The sequence below is a fragment of the Coffea eugenioides genome, chromosome 3 (assembly GCF_003713205.1).
Source record: "Coffea eugenioides isolate CCC68of chromosome 3, Ceug_1.0, whole genome shotgun sequence".
Classification (NCBI taxonomy): Eukaryota; Viridiplantae; Streptophyta; class Magnoliopsida; order Gentianales; family Rubiaceae; genus Coffea; species Coffea eugenioides.
Window position 1 is genome coordinate 24,175,116 of NC_040037.1, and position 22,158 is coordinate 24,197,273.

Genomic DNA, 22,158 nt, shown 5'->3' on the forward strand with positions numbered 1-22,158 from the left:
CTCTACCCGAACTCTTTCTATGGTTTGTAAAAGTAAGATAAAAATACTCAAGGCTCAAAAGTTCTGGAAAGTTATTTTGAAAGAGATGCCACCGGACCTTTTAAAGAGAAGATGGATTATTCAATAAGACAAGTGTCACGATCCGAGTCCAAGAATTGGTCCAAGCAACTTTTGGACTGAAATCCATTGGCCCAAAATGATTAACCCAAATTACTCAATAGTTTAAACACCCAAGGTTTTATACACATTCCATTTCCTTTCTCAAATCGATGTGAGATATTTCATTCTCCCCATCTTTAGGATTTTGCGTTCTCGTAAAACTTGTTAGAATTCAAACGGCTCATACGGGCTTCAGAGTGATACCCATTCGATGTGGCACTTAACCCTACACAGCACTTAGTTATTGCATTTCCTTGAATAGTCAAAACCATAATCCGTTGACCCAGACAGAAACCACGCAAAATTTGCTCCGATACCCTTACGACCCAGGTCTAGGAGTTGGACTAAACAATTTTTGGACCAAAATTCAATGGTTCAAATTGATTAATCCAACTTACTCAATAGTCCAAGCACCCAAGTTTTTATACACATTCCATTCCTTTCCTCAAATCGATGTGGGATATCTCAACAAGTATCCTTTTTAAAAGCGTGGTAAGAATTCATTTGGGTTAAAACAAGTATATGGCTGTTTCAGCCTGCTTGAGAAGAATGAAGTCCAGAATAGTTCAGCGAAGGATTTGGTCTTGAGTTTAAAAAATATTTGAACCTAGACACAAAAGTGTGCTAGAGAGAGTAATATTCAAAACACACCATGAATAGAATAGTTTGTGCTTATTTTCCTAATATACCTAATTTGACTGGTAGAGCTCAGATAGAAATTCCTTATGTAAAGAAAGTTCATGACTTACAAAAATATTATCTGAATACACATGGGTCGTGACTTGACTTCAGTGCCACTTCATCATTTAATTTTCTCTTCTACTCCATTCACCACAAGGCTTTAAAAGAACTTGGGTAACCAAGATTCACAAGTGATCTTCCACGTAAACAATCCTTAGTAAAATTATCAACACTCAAAAAACTCAATTAGTAGCAATATTTACTACATCAAAAGTTAGTATGATTGAATTAAGAACCAATTTTTTAGCCTTTTTTTAGTTTAAGCCACGTGGACCACATGCCATGGGATCACGGGCAGGTACAACCATTCTTGATAATTATGTACATTTTGTACGGCGCGTAACTTTGTTTGCACATGATGTAACTTACTTTGAATAACGTATAACTTTAGAACAAATTTTTGTGGATCTCACATATGTTATTAAAATCGTGATATAAAATGAAATTTGGACCGTATAATATTTTTTGATCAAATATTGACCGGGGACGATCCTTCTGATAACCGTCCCTGCCGCATATCCCATGCGATGCTAGTATATGGGTCCCACATGTTGACTCATTAATGGGCCATGCTATGATGACCTTTTAGTGCCATGTTATGATGCATCCTGTCATCATGACATGGCAATGCTAGGTTCTTATGGGGCGCACTTACTTCTTCAACCAATGTTCAAATTGCATCTTTAAAAATTTAATTATAATATTTGTTTTTGATGCTTTTTTGAATGTAACCTATTTCATTGTTATGAATTGTGTAAAAGTTGCACCCTCGTTAAAAAACTCACTTATTCATTTACCCATTTTCCAAGTTTTTCCCCTTTTAATTTTGCTATTCAAACCAAATAGACTTTAGTGCACTTTATGTTCCTTTGTTATTTCCTTTCATGCAAAGATTCTTCATTAATTCATCTGTTCTTTTCCTTCTTTTGTAATTTATCCATATCAAAAATTTAAGATATTCAAATTTTCAATTTAGTAAATCAAGTAAGATTGGCGCTAGAGCAACTTTCATTTAAAGTACCCACAATACCCTTCACAAGTCTAACTCCATATAATAATACATATACATTGTCTCATATTCATCTAACCTAGTTAAAGGTTTGTTAATTGTCCATTTGACAACGAAGTGCTTGTATCCTCTATTCTTAATTAAAACTTGTCATTGTTATTTCAGGTTTTCTTAACCCTTTTACATCCTAATCGGTAGTCTTTTTTCTTCCCCTTTTTATTGAACATCTTAATTGGTTATAACTTTGAGAGGCTTTATTTTATTGAAGAAAAAAAAAAGAAATTAAAAATATTGAGACAGGGAAGGCTAAAGATGGAAGAGGATAGCTGTCTGATAAATAAGGGTGAGATGTACTAGAGAGGATTGACATTTCTATCCGACTTGTAGAGATAGAATGACTAAGAGAGAGATAATTAGGGGAGAAACTGAATAAATCACAAACTAAAGATGTGGTGGGATCATGAAATTAAATTGATGAGATTGAGACTTTGACTCGTCAAGGGTAGTGTTGGTATTTAATTGAAAGTTGCTCTGGTAAAAAAATTCTTCTCTCGTAATATGGCCAGCTATCAAGTAAACTCTATGCCCTTTTCTTTTCTTCTTCTTGTAGTTGGTCAATTGGAAATTAATTATCTTCCAATCAGATCTGTCAAATCTCAAATATTCCTTATAATTTTAAACCAATTACATTTTTTCCTTCTTTGTAATGACATTCATATGGGATCGATTTAAACAGCTCTTCGTTCTCTTTCATTCTGTAGATGTTCACTTATTATTTTTTTCTTTTTTCTAAAATCGAATATTGGTAGATTTCTTAATTTGTCTTCTCTCTTCACATATATCACCTTTTCATCATTGATTAAAGGTAGCAAAATTGAATTGCCCGGGTAGCTTAAATTGAAAGTAGCCATCGGTTGGTGTTTGAGTTAACTATTTTCATTCCATCTAACTTCAATATCTGTTTTATATTTGGTGCAATATCTTGGATTTTAAAAGTTCGTTATTTTTCTATTTTTTATCAATTATATATAGAGTTTTTCTAATGGTACCTAAGAAGCACTTAAAACGACACCTAAATCACATCTAAGTTATCATATAAATATATACATTCATATTTATTGCATTTCCTGAATTGTGACACTTTTTTTTGAGAATCCTATTACTTTTAATGAATACTTAATGAACGTCTATTAGCTAAACCGTTATAAGTATCTGATTTTTTTTTTTTTTTGAAGAGAAAAAAGGACTCCCCATTAACTTGTGTACAATAATAGTTTCCTTCTGCGTTTCCCTTTTACTTGTTTTTTCAGGTCACAATTCATCCTTTGATACCTTAGCATCAAGACATGGGAGCCAAATAAGTTAAAGAGTATTTTTGGAACTTTAATGACTGATTTTCATAAAGATAGAGTATCGTACCTCACCCCTTTCTAGCCAATCACATTCCAGCATTTTATTGCTCCTGATGACCCGTTTGATTTCACAGCTCAGTTCTCACACACTTCTTATCTTTGGCCCAAATCCCCCTTTATTATTTCTCCTACATTTCATTCTTGATTCTCTCTGGACAATCAAACAAACTCTCATCACAAACGATAAATTCTTTATGGCCACTAACTATTTCAAGTCCATCCACCACCATCACCACCGTTCTCTACGGCGGCGCCACTCCATAGACTGCCCAAGAAGCAATTTCTCCTCCACCTCCTCCTCCTTTCTCAAACCAACAACTACAAAAACCAGCAACACCCTATCTCTTTCCCAGTCAATCTTCGCCACTTTTTCCCTATCATCCACCACTTCCACCTCCTCCACCACTCCTTCCACCTCACAAACCATCTCTTTTGACCTCCTTCAACAACATTTGTCCTTGAAAGACTTCCGGCAAGCCGACGAAGAAACCCGCCGTCTCCTCATCGTTCTAGCTGGTGAAGCAGCCCAGAAGCGTGGCTATGTTTTCTTCTCTGAAGTCCAGTTCATCTCTGAGGATGATCTCAGGACCATTGATGAACTGTGGAGAAAATACAGCAATGACAAGTATGGCTACAGCGTGCAGAAAAAGATATGGAATAAAGTGAGCAGAGACTTCACCAAATTCTTCCTCAAAGTTGGTTGGATGAAGAAGCTTGATACGGAGGTTGAGCAGTATAATTACAGGTCTTTTCCTAGTGAATTTACGTGGGAAATGAATGATGAAACTCCTGAGGGACATCTCCCATTGACTAATGCACTCAGAGGAACTCAGTTGCTGAATCGCATATTGAGCCATCCTGCTTTTGAAGGAGATGAAGAAGACGAAGAAGAAGAAGAAGAAAAACCATTGACTCAAGAAAAAGGAGCAGAAAATGGAGGCCTGAGGAGTAGTAGTGCTAAACCACCATTGAGCAAAGGAATTTTCAAGCCAGATTACAGCTTTTAGATTTTTGTCAAGTTGTGCCAAGAAAGAAAAATTGAATCAACATACTGACAAATTTGTGAATTTATATATTAATATCATATTACATAGATGCATTGAAAACATCGATTGACTGGGATTGTTGTTTTTCTTAGTGTTCATTTTCTTTGGAATGACCCGTTTTTGTATAATTTTATGCTCAGGAACCTAATGGGGGCAATCAACCAGTATAGGTTGATCGGAAATCTAAATTCAAATACAATCTAGTACCTATAGATATATAAGAAATGTATTGAATCGATTCTTTTTAATAAATCGATTTGATCGCAACTTCGAACATGAAATTTGAATTCAAAATAGAAATATAATGAATATACGACTAACCAACATAACCCAATTAGCTCTTCAAATTTGTTATAATTGACGCGGCTTGATCTAGGTTGCTGAAACTTGTGTATTTAGAGAAATTAAAATTTTTGTTCAAACTTTAATTTTTCATGTAGATTCTATATGACATTTGTCTGTAGAAATTGTAACGTTACTCTATATTTCTTAGAATCCAAGTACCTAAACAAAAATTTGATCATTAGGCAAATCAGTAACTGGCAGGATGGTACATTGTAATGTTATCGAATGAGGCAAGTATGTTTTATTGCTTACGTATCCAGAGGTTATTCTTAATTAATATTTGGGTTTGTGCATCTACAGCTACTCGTCGAAATGGAATTCACGTGTCAAAATTTTGAAAATGTAAATTTAAATAAAAAATATATATAAATGCAAAATGTGACAATAATTATTAGTGTGAATTCACATCATAGATTATGCGTGATTTACGTGTACTGATATCCACTTAACATTAGTGGGCACCCGTTAAAAAAAAAACCTTTATTTTTTTTTGTCAGTCAAACATGAGTTGTATATACTACTCTCTTTTCAGGCATTTATTATGTGGAAATTGGAATGAGGTAATAGGAAGCTTAATAGTTTTGAGCGATTAGATCCATGGTTAGGGCTTCTTGTCTAATGTTCTTATAATCTTGTCAAATTTTCAACGGATTTACGTTCCACCATTATTTCCTTCCTCGAAGAAATTGTAAATGAACCATTCTTCTAATTTCTCTACATACATGCCTGACGTGATGTCCATTTTCCAACGTTAGAAATTACAAAAACAAAACCTTTTTTTTTTTTTTTTGGTAATTGCTCAATTGCTTATCAAGCTCATCCACCCTCCAATTTAGGAAATTAAGGAAACAATATACTTTCCCTTATGGTTAGACAAATTGATATATTAGTTACTTCTATTTTACAATAACATTATCATGGAGCTGATTTGGATGGCTTTTCAATCTCCTTCTTTTTGTAGGTTTTCATGACTTCTTAATTTTATTTACCTTCTTACTAAGATAATCACATAGTAGTAGGTTTCTTAATACACTTCCTTCTCATTCAGCGTAGCTCACTACCATTTATCAGAGGAGACTATCATAGGATAAGATTTATATGGAAATTATTCATCTGCTGTTCTTTGGTTTACCGTATTTACAGAATAAGATTGGATACTCCAGATGCACCACTTGACATTGTCACATGGTGCACTAATACTAATAATTTGTCACTAGATAATTGTACTTTAGTTGCTTATATCTTGTCTAGGAGGTAGAAGACAATACATGATTCATCGCTATTATTTGTCAATTTAATACTAGTACATCACGTACCATGTCACGTGATGCACATGAAGCATGTAATACCTTCTCCTTAAGTGATTTTCTCTCTATGTTTGTGTGCATAAGAAAGCGCCTTATTATACTTTAGTTCCGTAAATGCTGATTTGGACAAATTCCCCATGATTTTCTTCTTTTAAATTATATTTTTTTTTACACAAATATTAAAATCCCACTCAATTAGCATTCTGATTTCTTAAGCTTAATTGAATATTTGTCTCCATGTTAGTTTTTTTTTTCTCAAAATATTTATTCGTCAAACAAATCAAATTTTCATTGCACTTACACTTGGTCATTATTTCCTTGCATGAAATGATTCTAAATTAACTTCTTTATTTATTTCTCAGGTAAGAATTCCCCAGTAATAAAATATTAAACAAATTAGCTAAGTATCAACTATCAAGCTATCAACCAATAGTACCGAAACTAAGAAAATACCTGATCAGATTGTTCCTGCTCCACCACAAGTCACCAATTTGTTTGTGTCTTCTTAACACCTCTAGACGAATGAGTCACATACATTGTCTCATTGCTGATAGTTTGCATAATTGGAGGACATTAGACACCGCCCTTGTAAAGCAGCACCATATTTCTAAATCACCACAACCAATCGACAGTGATAGCCAGGGCCGATCTTAGTATCTTACCACCACAAGTAGAATGATGCCATTCACTAACCGCCAAACAACTCAGTTTGCTAATGTCAAAATTGTTTTGCCAACGGTGATGGAAAAACATGTTTAAAAAATCAGTCATCAGAAATTTCCAGCATCTGATGGCAAAAGCAGCATATTCCATATATTTGCAAGCAACATTGTCTCTTACGACCCTTCGTTTTTTTTTTTTTTTTTTAATTATACGATCCTTTGTATTCAATCTACCCTTACAAAAAATAAAGGGAAAATTATTCAAAACTTCTCTCACATCTCACCAAATGACTTTTTTCATCTACAACTTTTAAAATGATAACTTTACCTCCCTTGCAAAATCAAGTCGGTAAAATTTGATTCTAATCTAGATTTTCTATTATCTTTTATTTCTGAATCGATCACGTGATCCATACATGATTATTTTTTGAAGAGTGAAAAAGTGAAATCTCATTTGTAATTAAACAATTGACCCAATTTATATTCATTTTTTGCCCTAAAAAAGTAAGATTTGATTTGAAACATATTCATTTTTCCCTTAAACAAGTGGATTTAACCCAATCCATATTCATTTTTGCTACTAAAAAGTGAAATATGATTTTTTTTTTTGTACATAAAAAAATGGCTACATGTTAGTCACGTGGTGATATCAAGTTGAAAAGTGGTCAAAAACTTAGGTTGGAACCAATTTTACTAACTTGAATTTGTAAAGTACAAAAAGTTAACATTTTAAAAGTGAATTATGAAATGATTAATTTGGCAAAATATAAAAAAAAAAACGTTTTGAACGATTTTTCCAAGAATAAATGCAATGCGTCAAATACATCTCCTAGTCTTAACCACCTTATACGACAACTTCAATTGAGAACCTCTCAGCCATCTTGCAGAAGCAAGTATAAATGTAGCAGGTGAATAAGCCAACCATACATACTGATCAGGCCGGTGTAACTTGTATAGGGATGCTTTGAATCAATTTGATTGTACCTGAGCATTTACTCTCCTTCCAGCTGGTCACTTCCACATCGTATCCTGTATGATTTGAGTCAACTTTGGCAGAATGAGTACTACCAATTTCAGTCACTATGATAATAGGAAAACCCTGCAATAATGGTCCACAGGGATGCCACAGGGATGCCATTGATATGGGAAAAACCAGGTTGACTATATCACTAGAAAAAGCTTGCTATAATGGTCCACTAGCTTGCCATTATCCCATAACAGGATAGTAGGTTTACCATCATCGACCACAACCCTGATTAACTTCTCACAACAACCCTGATTTACTTCTCACCTTTAGGTCACAACTTCAAGATTGTCCTCTATAAACATGAAGAGTGCAGTCAGAAGGCACTTCAATATTCCAAAAACATCTTCCTATCATTGAAAGGTCAGGCACGCATTTGATCCAGACTCTTTTATCTTATTTAGCACAAACGTTTTAGATACATTCAAGCATCTAAATCTTGTTCCAAAACCTCCAATCAAGTTAAACTCAAGCCTCCTCATCTCACAGGTGCACAGATCTCTAACCATTGCACTCCATGATGCAACGTTATACCCCCATACCATAAAAAACCAGCGAGTAGAGAGACAATTTTCTGCAACCCCCATACCATAAAAAACCAGCAAGTAGAGAGACAATTTTCTGCAAGGCGTTTTTTGGCATACTATATTTGACCGATTTGTCGAGTTGCAAACGTCCACCACAACTATGCTTCTTAGAGGCCTACCACTTTATCTTGCCTAACAGACCTCTAACCATTCGGCTCCTTACCCACTGTTTGGCAGACGGTTTCTCGAAGGGAAAAACTGTTAAGAGAATGCAAACAAACATTGAGAGAATTGGACAGTTTCTTATTGATTCAATTCATGTTAAGTTCGTAGTTTGTTCATTATTTGTCTTGACTCTCTGGGTACTCTTTGTTCTCTGTCACATGAGTGATCTTTTATCCTACCTGTCACATTGACATCTTCCGATTATATTTTATCCAACTGAACTCGTTTCCTAAAAGACATCAATGAATTGTTGAACTAAACTGAGATTTATTAATCTGATTCTCTTTCTTTAGTTACGATTTTTTCGGTTTAGTACACTTTTCTCATTTATTTCTTGTCAAATGATATATGTTTCTGATAAATGAATCATGCCGTGCACGTTTTGAAGCACATCACCTCAACGGTAATATGACTATAATTCACGTTTGAAACTGCAGAAATCTCAGCTAGCATCCCTATTAGATTATCCTCTTCAAGCCTTCAAACATGTCTATTGAATAAGAAATTGCAAGTCGGAGACTTCTCTCCAGGCGGATAGGAGTCTTCGTAAACAAATAGGACCAATAAGATGATAATGTTAACAGCGCAAATTATTTCAATAACAAGGATCAAACAGAGCAATCAAGGGAGAAGATTTAAATCACTCCTCCTCCTGTTTAGGTTGACAGAGATCCATCTAGAACCTGAAATCTACAGCCAATCACACCAATACCATTGAATGGAGCAGAATAGTAGCCACAGAGCTTTCGGTTTAAAAGCTGGCTAGATTAATAAGACACTAACATGCCAAACGGAAGAAATGAATATGAGGAACGGCCTATTCTCAAAGACTAAGCTGCCCAACTTTTGCTTCCCCAAATTAATCAAAAAGAAAAATGGAACAGCATTAACAATCCTAGAGGTTTTGGAGCTCAATTTCTTTCCTCCCAACAAGCTGGAAGCTGTAAATTAACTAATGATTTCCTGCAAGCTCTTCCTCCATCAAAAAGAAATAAACAATTGACATACGCGAGCATTGAAGATGAGAAGGTTCCTGCATATGTACATGGCATTTGGACATTTTATTATACAACCTTGAACCATGCTTTTGAGTTTTAGTACAGCATGTCTACATCCTAAAATTTAATATTGACAATGTTATCAAAGTAGAAAGTAGAAATTGCATGAAGCTATAATACAAAGTAAACATAGCATGTCTGCATCACGGATACGACTCTCATGCAAGAGGTGCCATAAATTACGAAAGAGGTGCTGTAAACTTGGATCATTTTCTATTTGCTTGTTTATGGAGATCCCAAGCCCATAAACACAAGTCCATGGTAATTTTGACAAATTTCACTACAAGCAACTATTTTAAAATGGATGAGTGGGAAAAATGCTACCTTTTCCAAACATGCTATGCACAGGGGCAAAGCCTCCTCGTATGCTGATGCGAACCATCACAAGAAAGAATTGATTGTTTTTCTGTGTACAAGCATGCTCCTGGGTTCTGCGAGCCAAAAGAACCAACAGATCAAAAGACAAGCTCTATCAAATTATTCATGTCACTAATAGTGTTTAGCTAGGTGCTTTTAGAAATACAGAAAAGTATATTGTACACATACATCTTCAACAGCTGTAAGCAATTTCGTATCATGTAAATAAACCTGTAACTGTAGCAGCCATTCATTCTGTTTTCCTCTGATTCACCATCAAAATCCAACATAATAATAAACTAAGAACAGGAACCAGTGTCATTATTTGAGGTCACAGTTGACTTTCTCGAGTTAAAACTCTATGCTCCCCTCAATATGTGTATGTATTTCACATTTTTTATGAAACCGATAATTATGCAGCCAAAATCCTCCACCAGTTAAATGTGGAGCCCTTCTTCAAACTAAAAAATTCTCTGAAGCATGCAAAACTGTATTTCTCTTTCATTAGCAAGAGGCACCATGCGCTTAAAGACAATGTAAAACATGAAGGAAAGCACTTTAAGGCGCCTTTTCGATTGAGGGAATGGAAGGGAAAGCAAAAGAGAGGAATTGGAGGGATTTGGCTTCTATTCTTTGGATTGATTTTTGTAGAGGGAAAGGAAAGGATAGGAAGGGAAAGGGAGGGAGAGAGTCTAGTTATTTTGTTGAGTTATGGTTTTGGGCGGAAATGAAGGGAGATGAAACCCAATTTATTGAAACAATTTAAATTTTTTTAAAAGATCAATGTTTCCCTATCTTTTCCAATAAATTAACACTTGATCTTTTCCTTTCCTTTCTTTTCCTTCCTCAGTCCAAACAAAAATCCAGTATTTCCTTTCTTTCTCTCCACATATAATCCAAACAGGATGAATGTAAACCACTTTCCACCACTCTCCTTTCCTTTCTTTTCCATTGGTATCCTTTCCTCTCCTTTCCCTTCCTTTCTTTCAATCCAAATGGTGCCTAAGTCTTGGAAACCTTTACCGCCCAAGGAATACTGGTAAATGAGATTATAGATCTCTCTCTCTCTCTCTCTCTCTCTCTCTGCATGCACGCACACGTCTATTTGACTTTTCTTTCAGGAATGCTCACAAAACAGAGTGTAATTTGGCAGTTTATAATTTTTTTCTCTCTTCATCATTTTTTTTATCATAATGATGTTTAATGAGATCAAATATTGTGACAGAATTGATGAAATAGTCATGATGCCTGAAAAGGAATCATATTATTATTTCCTGAACAAAAAAAGTAGTGGTTATGGTGGAGATTAACTTTAATGCACAGTTTACTGTGGTCTTTATGGTTTTTTAAATCAAAATGCTCTTAATACTACTGTATACAAGGAAAACATCTCCATGATCTCATGCTGCCTGCTCTTAGCTACAGTTTGTATCTCGAACGTGTCTTCAAAGTCAGCAGATCATACAGCAAACCACAAAATAGATAGATGAATACTCAATCATATGTGTTTATTGCATAGAAATAGTCCATTTAACTAGAATAGTTAATGTTTTGGTTAGACACGTCAAGAATGTAATGTACTGATATTGCAATAAAAAAGATTTAGATGTAATTAATCACAACTAGTATTTCTAAGCATTTAACCAATATATGCATATATTCTTATATAAAACTCCCAAAAAATGAAAAATTCCTCGCTCGTCAAAAGCTACCTATTTCCTAATTTGGCACTAGAATTTCACAGCTAAGTTGGAAAACAGTAGATATACCTAGTAGATAGTAAATCTTTAGTTCACTTTCTAAACCAAACTCTGCCAAATAAAACTTGAGCACATTTCCAATTATCTTTAATTTTAACATTAGCTGCAACATAAACTCATTCAATCGAATTTAGAGAAGAAACCAACAAAAAAGGAAACTAGTACATTTTAATCGAAAGTCATGTTCGGGAAAAAGTTGAATAAAAGCACAATTAGATAACAAGTTAAAGTATGAAACACTCTAGACATGAAAACAATCCTTACTTAAAGAAACAAAAAATGATATGAGATTTCTAACACCATTCAGGTTTAGCTTGTATTTGATTCAATATGTTGATAAGATGATGCTAGATGATATTTAAAAGAACATTAGTATTCTTCTTTTAGTCCATCTCAGCAAACTTCAAGGGTTTGAGCAACATTAGCTCCTGATCAAGGCTTTGCTACTGGTTTTTACCTAAAGACCAAATCATAAATCAAAGTAGGCATCACTTACTTCCATCTCCTGCCTGTGACACTTTTGCAAATGATCATAATAACAGGAGAAATGACAGAATGCAACAACTTATGCAAGTAAATGAGTGGGAGAATAAAGTATGTTCTCCCCCCCCCCCCCTTCTTTTAACCTCATCCGGTTTGGCAATTGACTTGGAGAACTTTTGAGACATCTTACTATGGAGAAGGACAGAATAATATTTCCAGTTAAGTTTCAGTATCATTTTTCCAGACAATTTCTTCTTTCTATGTTGTTTCATGCAGTGGCGGAGCCAGAAAAAAATCTTAGTGGGGGCAAAAATAACACTAAAATTTTTTATCTACTCTTTTTTTAATTTTTTAAATTCACCAACAAGTACAAATGATATGTATATTCCATGAAAAACATAAAAAGACAAACTCAAAATTATTAATGTAATAATCATGAGGTTGACATGGTCCCTTTTGTAAGTAATATCTCCGAATTTCATCATGAAGTTTTGGATGATAATCCCCAATTTTTTTTCTTTGGGCTGGATCCGCAGGTAATTCATCTAAGTTAATCCCCAAGTAACTTCTTTTATTGTCATTTTTTGCACTTTCATTATCCTTGGCTTCTTCTTTATTAGATGACTCTTTTTCCATTGATTTCCTCTTGAAATATCTCTCCATAGCTAAAGAAATTAAAATCAATATATAAGATACTAATCCAATTAAAATATTAAATGTACAATAAAATCTATCCAAGAACTATTTTACAAGTTAAAGTTATTTATTAAATGACTTATTTATTCATTACTATATCAAATCATTAATCACAACATATGAACCTAATCAAGTTAATTAGACAAAAGGATCCATACAAGAATAATTTAAAAGTTAAAATATGTGTCAAATGGTCCTCTATTCATCATTACATTAACTCCAATATAAGAAACTAATCAAGGAAAATAAAAAATAAATTATAAATCCATAAAATCACCATTTCACAAGTTAAAATATTTATCAAATAACCCATTTATTAATTATTACATTAACTAATCAATTTTCAAATTTCTTTAAAACAGTAATAGTCTCATGCTCTAGCAATATATTTGCAAACAAATTTAAAATAATAATAATAAGAAGTAACTGTTTAGAACCTGATTTTGATGGTCTCCTAAAGTTGGTAAAAAGAGCTGCAAATCAGTGGCAGACCCAGATCCCAGAAGATCAATTGATTCTGGTGAAATCTCTAAATCGAATGAAGTGATCAAGAGAAAGAGTAACAAGCTTTGGTTGTGGAAGAAAAAGTGGCAATCGTATGTTGGCGAGTGGGGACAACCAAGAGCCAGAGGAGTAAATGGAACTTGGGGAGTGGAGACAAAGGAAGTAAATGATTAATGATGATTGGATGAAGTGATAAATAAAAAGAGTTGTTAGTTGGGTGTCGAAGAAGAGGGGTCATCGGTTGTGAAAGGAAATGGGGGACCAGAGGAGTAAATGGAACTTGGGAAGTGGGGACCAAAAGTAATGACTGATATAATTGGTACTTGGCCCTGTTGGGGGAAAATGGGGACCAAAGGAGGAAAGTGAATGATATAAATTTTGTGACCCATTCTTTCACATTTTTTTAAAAAAAATTCTGGGGGCACCTTTAAAATTATGTCAAAATTATAGAACTATTATAGGAATTTAAGGGGGGCAGTGGGGGCCCGTGCCCCCAGTGCCCCCCCTTTAAATCCGCCCCTGGTTTCATGAAACAAAATCGTAAATAATGACGCAATTTTGTTGAGATTCAAATTTTCTCAATATCTTGAAACTCCTAAGCCATTGGACTGTAAAATCCACCAAAAATGGGGTCATTTTAGATGCTTGCAATTACTGTTAGTTCCTAACAAATCTGCATCAAGTCTCAGTCCCTTTAAAAAAAAAAAGTTGCAAGTTGTTTATATTTTCTCATCATTAGCATGTCTTCTCCTCGTTCAAAAGTTACATCCTGGTAAAGATTTACCAATTAATCAGCCTAGCCACTGGCAGAGAAAGATAAATTTTCTGCAGAACAACATATAGTCTCCTTCAATATATCAAAACCGCCTTTAAGTTAGATATATGCTGGTATCAATGGATAATGTTTGCTTACCAGTAAAATAACTACTACAAAGGGAAACTACAGAAAAGCGACAAGAAATATAGTGTACCAGATCATTTGGAGCATCATCAACTACTTCAGCAGGTTGATCAGCTCCAATACTCGCCAAACATGATCCTTTGCAGCTAAAGTACTTCTGCATGCTATTGAAGATTTTTAAAAAAAAAATCCTATTATTGCAGAAAGTCAAGGACAGATTAAAGATAGATTACATGTACACTATACAAGAAATTGTGAATCCTGCATAATTCATCCAATTGCTACTAGCACTGCAGGAGATAAATTTTATCCTCCAGCCAAAGTACAGGTACACAACAGAAAAAGAAGAGAATAGATGTCAAGGCAGAAAGAAGATTATCAATTTTCTCCTATAACCAAATGGAAATGTCACACTTGCAAAGGGAGATGGAGTGATTAATTGTGTTATGCACCCAAAAAATTGACAAAATATATGCTTTTAAAAATGGAGATCCAGTTTTATATGTAGGATCAATGTTAAAACATCAGTCATTATGAAGTTCAGTAACAACTGAACTATTGAACAGAAACGCGAAAAAGTAGAAACACCGAAAAGCAAGAAGGTGATCGAACATCCATGTACATGGAACTTACATCTGGCACTGGTTAAGTAGAGCTAACTTGTTGGGCACACAAGATTGTCCGTTTGACTTGCATACTGAGTCACATGATTCCCCTTGCCTATCTCCAAACAAGATCCAAATAATGAGACCAGGTGATAAATTAATAAGGTGCATAGACCAAGTATGACCGTAATATGATATCTCACCTTCCGGCAATGATCTTTATGCCAACCAGTCTTGCTTCTATTTGCACGTCTGAATCCCCTGTTGCAACATATATTCAGATTTTAGAGGTATCTATCTGCTATTTGTCAGACAATCAACTTGAGCAATAAATCACTAGATAAAACAATAAATGACATGTCAAGACCTCTAGAAAAGCAGGCAGGTCTTCCGAGGGGCAAGCTAGAGTGTCTAGCAAAATAAATCACTCTCCTCTCTGAAACTCGGCAAGTTAAGACGTGCAGAAATTTAATATTTATGTTCAATGAATTGCACTATTAAGAGTTCTGGATGGTGATTAGGGTGTTTAAAAACCTAAGAGCAAGCCTTCAAGCTATAGCATGACTTTGAACTCAAGGAAATCATCCCCTGAAATAGCCTTCAAGCTTTACTTGAGTGTTTCTCATTCGAGAAATGTTGTTCTCGACAACATTAGATTTGAACAGTTCTTGCTCTCAAAAAGTCTTCCATATGATAATCTGTTTTTCTTCAAGAAATACTCAAGAGTCGTCTACCTCATAAATCAAAGGACATTCAAATCTCTTCTTATGTTCACTAAGAAAAATCATTGGATAGCTGTCTTCAAAAAATTACTAGAGTAAAACTCTTACGTTCTTCATCAAAGGAGATCTGGTGTTCAAGCAAGTTACTGCTGTCTAAGTTAGCCTGTCAGTATATACTCAGCAAGAGAAAGTAATCTGTAAGTGGGGCCCATGGGGAACAGTTTCAATCCCTGGCAAATTGCTGCTGCAACATTTTGCCATGTTCTTAACTAAACTAAATTCAAATTTATTAGAAATAAAGTCAAACAAACTATTAAACTAAAAAACCATCTGGAAGCAAGGAAACCTAGCAATACCGAAACCCCAATGCCAGTGAATTTTATATTCTAAAGAAAGTTGCTGCACTAACTGTTCAAAACAACACTGGGCATCTGATGGACAAAGTCTAACAACAAACTTTAGGTGCGCATGTAATCATCTTACTTTGAGCGTAGGTTCTATTAGTCAATTGTAATTCCCACAATGAGAAAAAGGATTACACATTGAACTTTTGAGGTTCTTCTCACGAGTGACTTAGTATTATTCTCTTTTCTTTTACTTTTGTGTAAAATGAATTCCCATATAAATGTGTTAAACATAGCCTTAGCATTTCTGTCCTCCAAGAAAAGATTCTCCATAATTTGTGCATAAAATTATCACAGAGAAATATGCGGAACAGCATAGATCAAGCTTTCAGTTATCCTTACTCTAAAGTAACGTGACTCTAGGATCAGAAACTCAAAAAAATGTTCCACCAATATAAAGAAATCTCTAAGTGCGAGACAAACCACTAGGGAAAGGCAAATGTAGATAATGCGAAGAATAGACTGGCACATCAATACCCTTCAGGGTCTTGTTAATCACCTACAGAGGAATAGATCAGGGAATAGGCATACCAGCGGGAATAATTGTTGAAAAAGTAATTGAATGATGGACCGTGAAGTTCACTCATGGGTGCTTTTCAAACATAACAGTATTAGCTGCATCCCAGACCACCAATCATTTTCCCACCTATCAGCAACTATAAATTATTCAAACAGAAATTATTTAATACTCACCAGAAGAATTAGATGGTAGAGAGAAACAATGATGAAAATCACTTAGATACGCATTCTCATGGACCTGGAAAACCAGCAAGATTCGCAAAATGTTATATAACAGTCAACCGGATCAAATAAAGTTACATCCACATCTATCAGGTAAGCTGACTACATATGACAATGATAAGCAACTAAACGTAGATGGTATTCAGACGATTATATGATAGAGAACTAAATAATGCAGAAAGGACAAAGGAATGAATATCAAGTCAAAACTGGATACAGACCAGAAAAAAGATTGCTTGCATGGGGGCTAAGCCAGCCAACCACCCCCCCCCCCCCCCCAACACCCCCAAAAAAAAAAAAAAAGAAAAACAGGAAAAGAAAACAGACAAGGAAAGTAGTCATATTGGCAAAAAAATTAATAATAATAATAAAAATTAACAGTCACTTGTTCTTCCCCTATCGCTCTTTACTTCCAGTGTGTTCTCATATTTTGCTGCAAATGAGCTCAAGATGAAAGTGTAAATTTTAAGAACTCCAGGTCAATACTTGACTTGGTTTTAGAGAAAACAAAACCCAGAACTTCAGCTTCAATTTACCAACATTACCATTTTAAATAATAGTTAAAACTTCTTAACTGGAAAATTTCATTGATTACTCCCAGCTAATCACATTCGAAGAATATAAGAATTAAAAGGCAGACAATTCAATATCTGCTTGAATTGTTAAGGGACTTCCAAAACATGTGGAAAGCTTGGGCTTCAAATTCTGCTTTCCCACATTGAGCAGCATAAACTAGAATAAGAAATGTTCGATGCAAAAACACAGAAAAGGCACTGAATCAAAAAACTACTCATCACCAATGGTTACAGCAGTCCAAGACCTATTTCACTAGAAGCTACAAATCTACAAGAACCACATAATTTCAAGATCAACATAATTCACTATACCATTTTAAGGTTTGTACGGACAATAATGAGCCCTTCCAAAATTGTATGGACAATAGGCCTTACACAATTGTAATCAAATAAATTATATGTTATACAGTCAACATCTGTCCAACATGAACCATTGTGGAGTAATGAGTCCTACTACGGATAGATGATTTCATGACTTGAACATTATCAGAGATACGTTCTCTTCCTCTTTCCTTTCATATGAATACATCTCTTACAAAAAACACTTTTCTGTTTACTACATAGTCTGCCAACTGAATGTAGCTTCTGATTAACTTTCTTTCAAAAAAAAAAACACTTTTCTGTTTACATAGTCTGCCAACTGAACATAGTTTCTGATTAACTTTCTTTCAAAAAAAAAATCTCTCCTGCTATTAGGCTTCCTCATACAACTTTTTTTCAAAATTTGCTCTGCTCAAATTCTGTAGGACAACCTTAAACTAAAAAGTCACGTTAATGTTACACAAAATCTAGGGGAAGTAAATGGTTCATCTCTTAGTAAAGACAGCATGGGAGAACAAGATAAGACCAAGACACAAAGAGAAACAAAAATTTTACATTGTTTTCCATTCCATGTAATTTATAGACATGAGGTTTTAAACATCACATATTGGATATGTTCTAAAATGGACTAAGAATGAATTACCAAATTATCAGTCTCTAGGAGTCAATAGAGACTATTCAGCAAGGGTTGGGCATTTCATTGTTTATGTTAGAAAACACACTGATAGTGCAACCATGGGAAATTTACATTTCTATTACGGAGGAAGGATGCTGTGCATATGCTGCTTCTAGTTCAATTACAACTCTTGATCTATACATGTGTGACTTAAAGACAAAACAAAAAGAACAAACCGCGCATTCATTATTCATTGATATTAGAAGCTTTCTAGATATTTATCACTGCAACTTAGCATAAAAAATTCAGGAGAGAATTATTAAAACTTTTCGTACCTTCTCTCCTTTATTTCATACACTCAGAGAAACAGATACAGTTAAGTCTGTTAAGTGTTTCTTCTCCTAAACAACTTATAAAACATTTAATAAAGAACAGATAAATCCCTAACAAAAAAAATCCAATAATGAATAATCATAACTAAATATCAAACATTAATAGAAAAAAATACGAACGTTGTTTTATAACTTCACTCCAAAGTTTTAATAGTTGTCTGGGTGAAAGTCAGCAAAGAAAAATTATAGCCAGCACCTCATATTCATGTCAAGTTCAAAGTATATGACCATCCTAAACAATAACAAAAATAGAAGGAAAATGAGTCTTACTACACTCTCTGAATTATGGCGACACCTCCCAGCACAATAATCAAAAATGCTTGAGTAGGTTCCTGCCATCACAATGAACACTATAATTAACAACTTAGTGAAGCCATTAAGTACCATGGAAACCAGAACATGCAGCACTGGAGATAAACATGTATCCCCCAGCACAAATGGTCGGAGCACCTAAAATAACTGAAATTTAGCATAATCACTTCAAAGGAGAAATAAAAATTGTTAAGCTGAATAAGTACACTTCAAAAATCATTCATAAGGCTAAAACCAGAAAAAATAAGAATATAAAAATCTTCTTCTGTTTTTACTGCCTAATTGAATGAAATGCACAGTGAAACATCACCTGCACTTACTGGCTTTGCTATCTTAAGCTTCAACACCAGATCCTTTTGTGTCTGCAGACCAATTTATGACTTAAAAGTGATATAATAAACTCCTAAAATCGAAAAATATTATCAACCAACAGAAACAATGAACAAATTACCCGAGCTGGATTGAGGCAGCACGAAACACAATATTCATAAGAGTTACAGCATTGTGAAACAAGGTTGCAGCCACTGCAATGGAGTAAAAGCAGTTTAGGAAGCAATAAAGCACTATAAACTACAACAGACATCCATTTTCCCATGACACAATCTTTCGTGCCAGAAATAGAAAAACTCTCCCAAAAACCGCAACACAAATATGTGGCCTGATAATTAAAAAGGAAATTAGGGATTAACTCACTGACAAGAGAATTGCTCTCCTCTGATAGGACAGCATCTGGACTTTGGATCAACTGAGAGTGCATCACATACATGACCTACAACACTAAAACTTATTCCCTTAAAAATCCATCCAAATATTTACCAGAAAATTGTAAGTTACACACTCATATCTGTTACTGGCACACGACTTTTTAACCGAGGTAAAATGATAAAAATTCCCTTACATCTCATCTAAATTAGAATCTATAATTTACATGGTTGTGAATGAAATTCAGAATAGAGCTATTATTATCTACAATTCACCCGGTTAAAAGCTAAGAGAGTGCCAATAACAATTCCCTTACACGATAAGACAAAGTTCTAACATACAAAATAGTTCAAGGGGAAAAATAATAACAGAAAAAACTTCCCAAATAAGGAAAATTTTGAAATTTTGTTATATTAGAAACTAATTAACAGGTATAAAGAGGGAGAGGAAAAAAAATCAAATTGTACCATTATCGTCAGAGAGTAAGTATCTTCCTTGAACTGTAGTTCTGCAATGACGATTCTCCTGAAGGCTCACATCTTTCCTGTTAAACCAAAAAACAAAAAAAAAAACATTAAAACCAAAAATTAATGGGGAATTTCAAAATTGGAGACAAATTACAAAAAAGAGAGGATTGTTGAGTTTTTACCTGATGGCTGATACAGTGGAGCCTAGCTCAAGTATGATCAGATGCCACGCTAGGCAAATTAACAAAAAATTAGAGATGATCTTGGGAGGAATTTTTGAGATCGATTTCAATTCTAACATTTCTTTCCCTAAATTGAATTTCCTAAACCTTTTGAATTTTTAGGAATTTCAAAATAGCTTTGGTTTTGAAAGGATTGAAATCGGTGAACCGTTGTTCAACGGGTCGGTTTAAAATTGGTGCAACTCGAGCTGGGAAACATCTCTCTAAAGCGTAGAAAATAGAATGGATGATATAAAACTAATACTAATGCGACGTAGGATGGGTAATTAAATAGCTCAGGATTAGAGAAAACTAAGGAAAATTGTGAGAACTTACACTTTTATTCTTAATTTTATCTATTTTAAATCATTTGTATTGGCATATCATTTAATTTTATCATTTTAACATGAACTTTATTTAAATCATATGTTCATCGTTTACGCGTCAAAAAAAAATTTTGCAAAAGTCGCACCGACGCGATTAATTGGTGATTTAGGGAGTTAACTTCGGACTATTAAGAGTGAGTATTAGTGTAGTAAGAGAAACTATCTTGACAGATTAGATTAATATTTGAGAGTAAGAAACAAGAGAAAAACTAGTGAGTGCATGGCACTATTTACAACTATTCCTAGTTGACTTCTTAAACAACTAAAGTGCCACCTTTCATTTCATTTCAAATCATCATTCAAGCCTTCATCTTCCCTTCTTCTCTCTCTCCTTGGCCGAATCTTGAGGCTGCAAAAGTGGGGAAGAAAAAACTCATTCTCCAACCACAAAATCTTGCTCTAAAATCTTCCAAATCTTCACTCACCTTTAGAAGTTGTTCAAGTTTGAAGAAAGGCCTTGTCTTGTGGTGGTTTTTGGTGGATTTAGTGATGCAAAGCTTGGACTTAGTTAGGGTTAAAGAAGCTTGGAAGAGGTAATGAACTCCACTCTACTTGATCTTTGATTCCATGCAAGAATTAGTAATAGATGTTGGTTGCTATGAAAGGGTCTCTTAAACCCTAAAAAATTTAGGCTAGATGACTTGAGAATCTTTCATGTTTTGTGATGGAAGTTATGGTAGATTTTGATGCTATAAGACTTGATATATGTTGGTTTGTATTTATTGTGGAAATCTCATGTATCAGATGAATATTGGATGTGATTTGTTGGAGGACAAAGTTTTGAAAATTTTCCCTGTGTGCTAGCCGATCTGATCAGTTGGTTTCCAACCCTGATTTTTGAATTTTGGGGTGAAATCTAGCTCAATAATCTTTGTTAGATGTTAATCTATGAATGGGTGAGTGGGTTGAGCAAAAATTTTGGACTTAAGAAGTCAAAAGAGTGGAGTTCTTGCTGCCCTATTTTTTTGAAAATTTTTCGCAAGTCGTGCTGACCAACGTTAGAAAAATCTGGATATCTTGGTGTAAAAAATTCAAATCGAGTTCCGTTTGTGGCATTTGAAACTAGATATAGAATTCTTTCAACTTTGTAAGTTTCAGATTTTTACTCTATTTCTACAAGTGCCAGAAATTTCACAAAAATAACTGAAATTCAAACCTGATTTGCTCTTAAACTTGGTAAAGCTGTAACTTGAGGCCAAATTTTGATCTACTTTTAGATTGAATCTTACAAAAGTGTCTTCGAAACAATTGTAGTGCTTTGAATCTAGTTTCCAACGGTATAAAGTCTGTGATTTTTGGACTTACAGAACTCAAGATATGACTTTTCAAATAGCGTCGTGCAAAGCTGAATTTTCTGGTTTAAAACAAAAATGTTCTTTTAAGAACTTCCAACTTTCCTTTGAAATTGTTAGTCCGTTTTAAGTTTGATTTCATAGACGGATACAAATTTTGTTGTGATTTTAACCCCTCTTTTAAAA

At 34.3% G+C, this 22,158-nt stretch overlaps 2 protein-coding genes across 3 annotated transcripts; one reads left to right on the forward strand and one right to left on the reverse strand.

Moving 5' to 3' along the window:
• Positions 1 to 3,446: 3,446 nt before the first annotated feature.
• Positions 3,447 to 4,563, forward strand: LOC113764626 (tetrapyrrole-binding protein, chloroplastic). The gene has a single exon (XM_027308587.1). The coding sequence runs from the start codon at positions 3,516 to 3,518 to the stop codon at positions 4,326 to 4,328; it is 813 nt and encodes a 270-aa protein (XP_027164388.1). The 5' UTR covers positions 3,447 to 3,515; the 3' UTR covers positions 4,329 to 4,563.
• A 4,460-nt stretch (positions 4,564 to 9,023) lies between these two features.
• On the reverse strand, positions 9,024 to 20,552 carry LOC113765254. 2 transcript variants are annotated; one of them, XM_027309369.1, is made up of 12 exons: positions 20,256 to 20,552; positions 20,074 to 20,150; positions 19,598 to 19,673; positions 19,356 to 19,428; positions 19,215 to 19,266; positions 18,863 to 18,924; positions 16,641 to 16,704; positions 15,025 to 15,082; positions 14,850 to 14,936; positions 14,287 to 14,380; positions 9,840 to 9,946; positions 9,024 to 9,490 (listed from the first exon to the last, which is right to left on the reverse strand). In XM_027309369.1, exons 1-11 carry the CDS (start codon positions 20,372 to 20,374, stop codon positions 9,854 to 9,856), a joined length of 855 nt encoding a protein of 284 aa, XP_027165170.1. In that variant the 5' UTR covers positions 20,375 to 20,552; the 3' UTR covers positions 9,024 to 9,490; positions 9,840 to 9,853. The 2 variants fall into 2 exon arrangements, with proteins under 2 accessions (XP_027165170.1, XP_027165171.1); XM_027309370.1 differs by lacking the exon at positions 20,256 to 20,552 and having other exon boundaries at positions 19,602 to 19,673.
• Between the last annotated feature and the right edge of the window lie 1,606 nt (positions 20,553 to 22,158).

What these genes read in the sequence shown, in the direction of transcription:
- LOC113764626 (XM_027308587.1), top strand. Translation starts at nt 3,516, where the DNA reads ATGGCCACTAACTATTTCAAGTCCATCCACCACCATCACCACCGTTCT.
- LOC113765254 (XM_027309369.1), bottom strand. Translation starts at nt 20,374, where the DNA reads ATGTTAGAATTGAAATCGATCTCAAAAATTCCTCCCAAGATCATCTCT. An exon ending in TCCACTGTATCAGCCATCAG is followed by an intron (nt 20,151 to 20,255) that starts GTAAAAACTCAA and finishes TTGGTTTAACAG; the next exon opens with GAAAGATGTGAGCCTTCAGG. An exon ending in CTTACTCTCTGACGATAATG is followed by an intron (nt 19,674 to 20,073) that starts GTACAATTTGAT and finishes TTAGTGTTGTAG; the next exon opens with GTCATGTATGTGATGCACTC.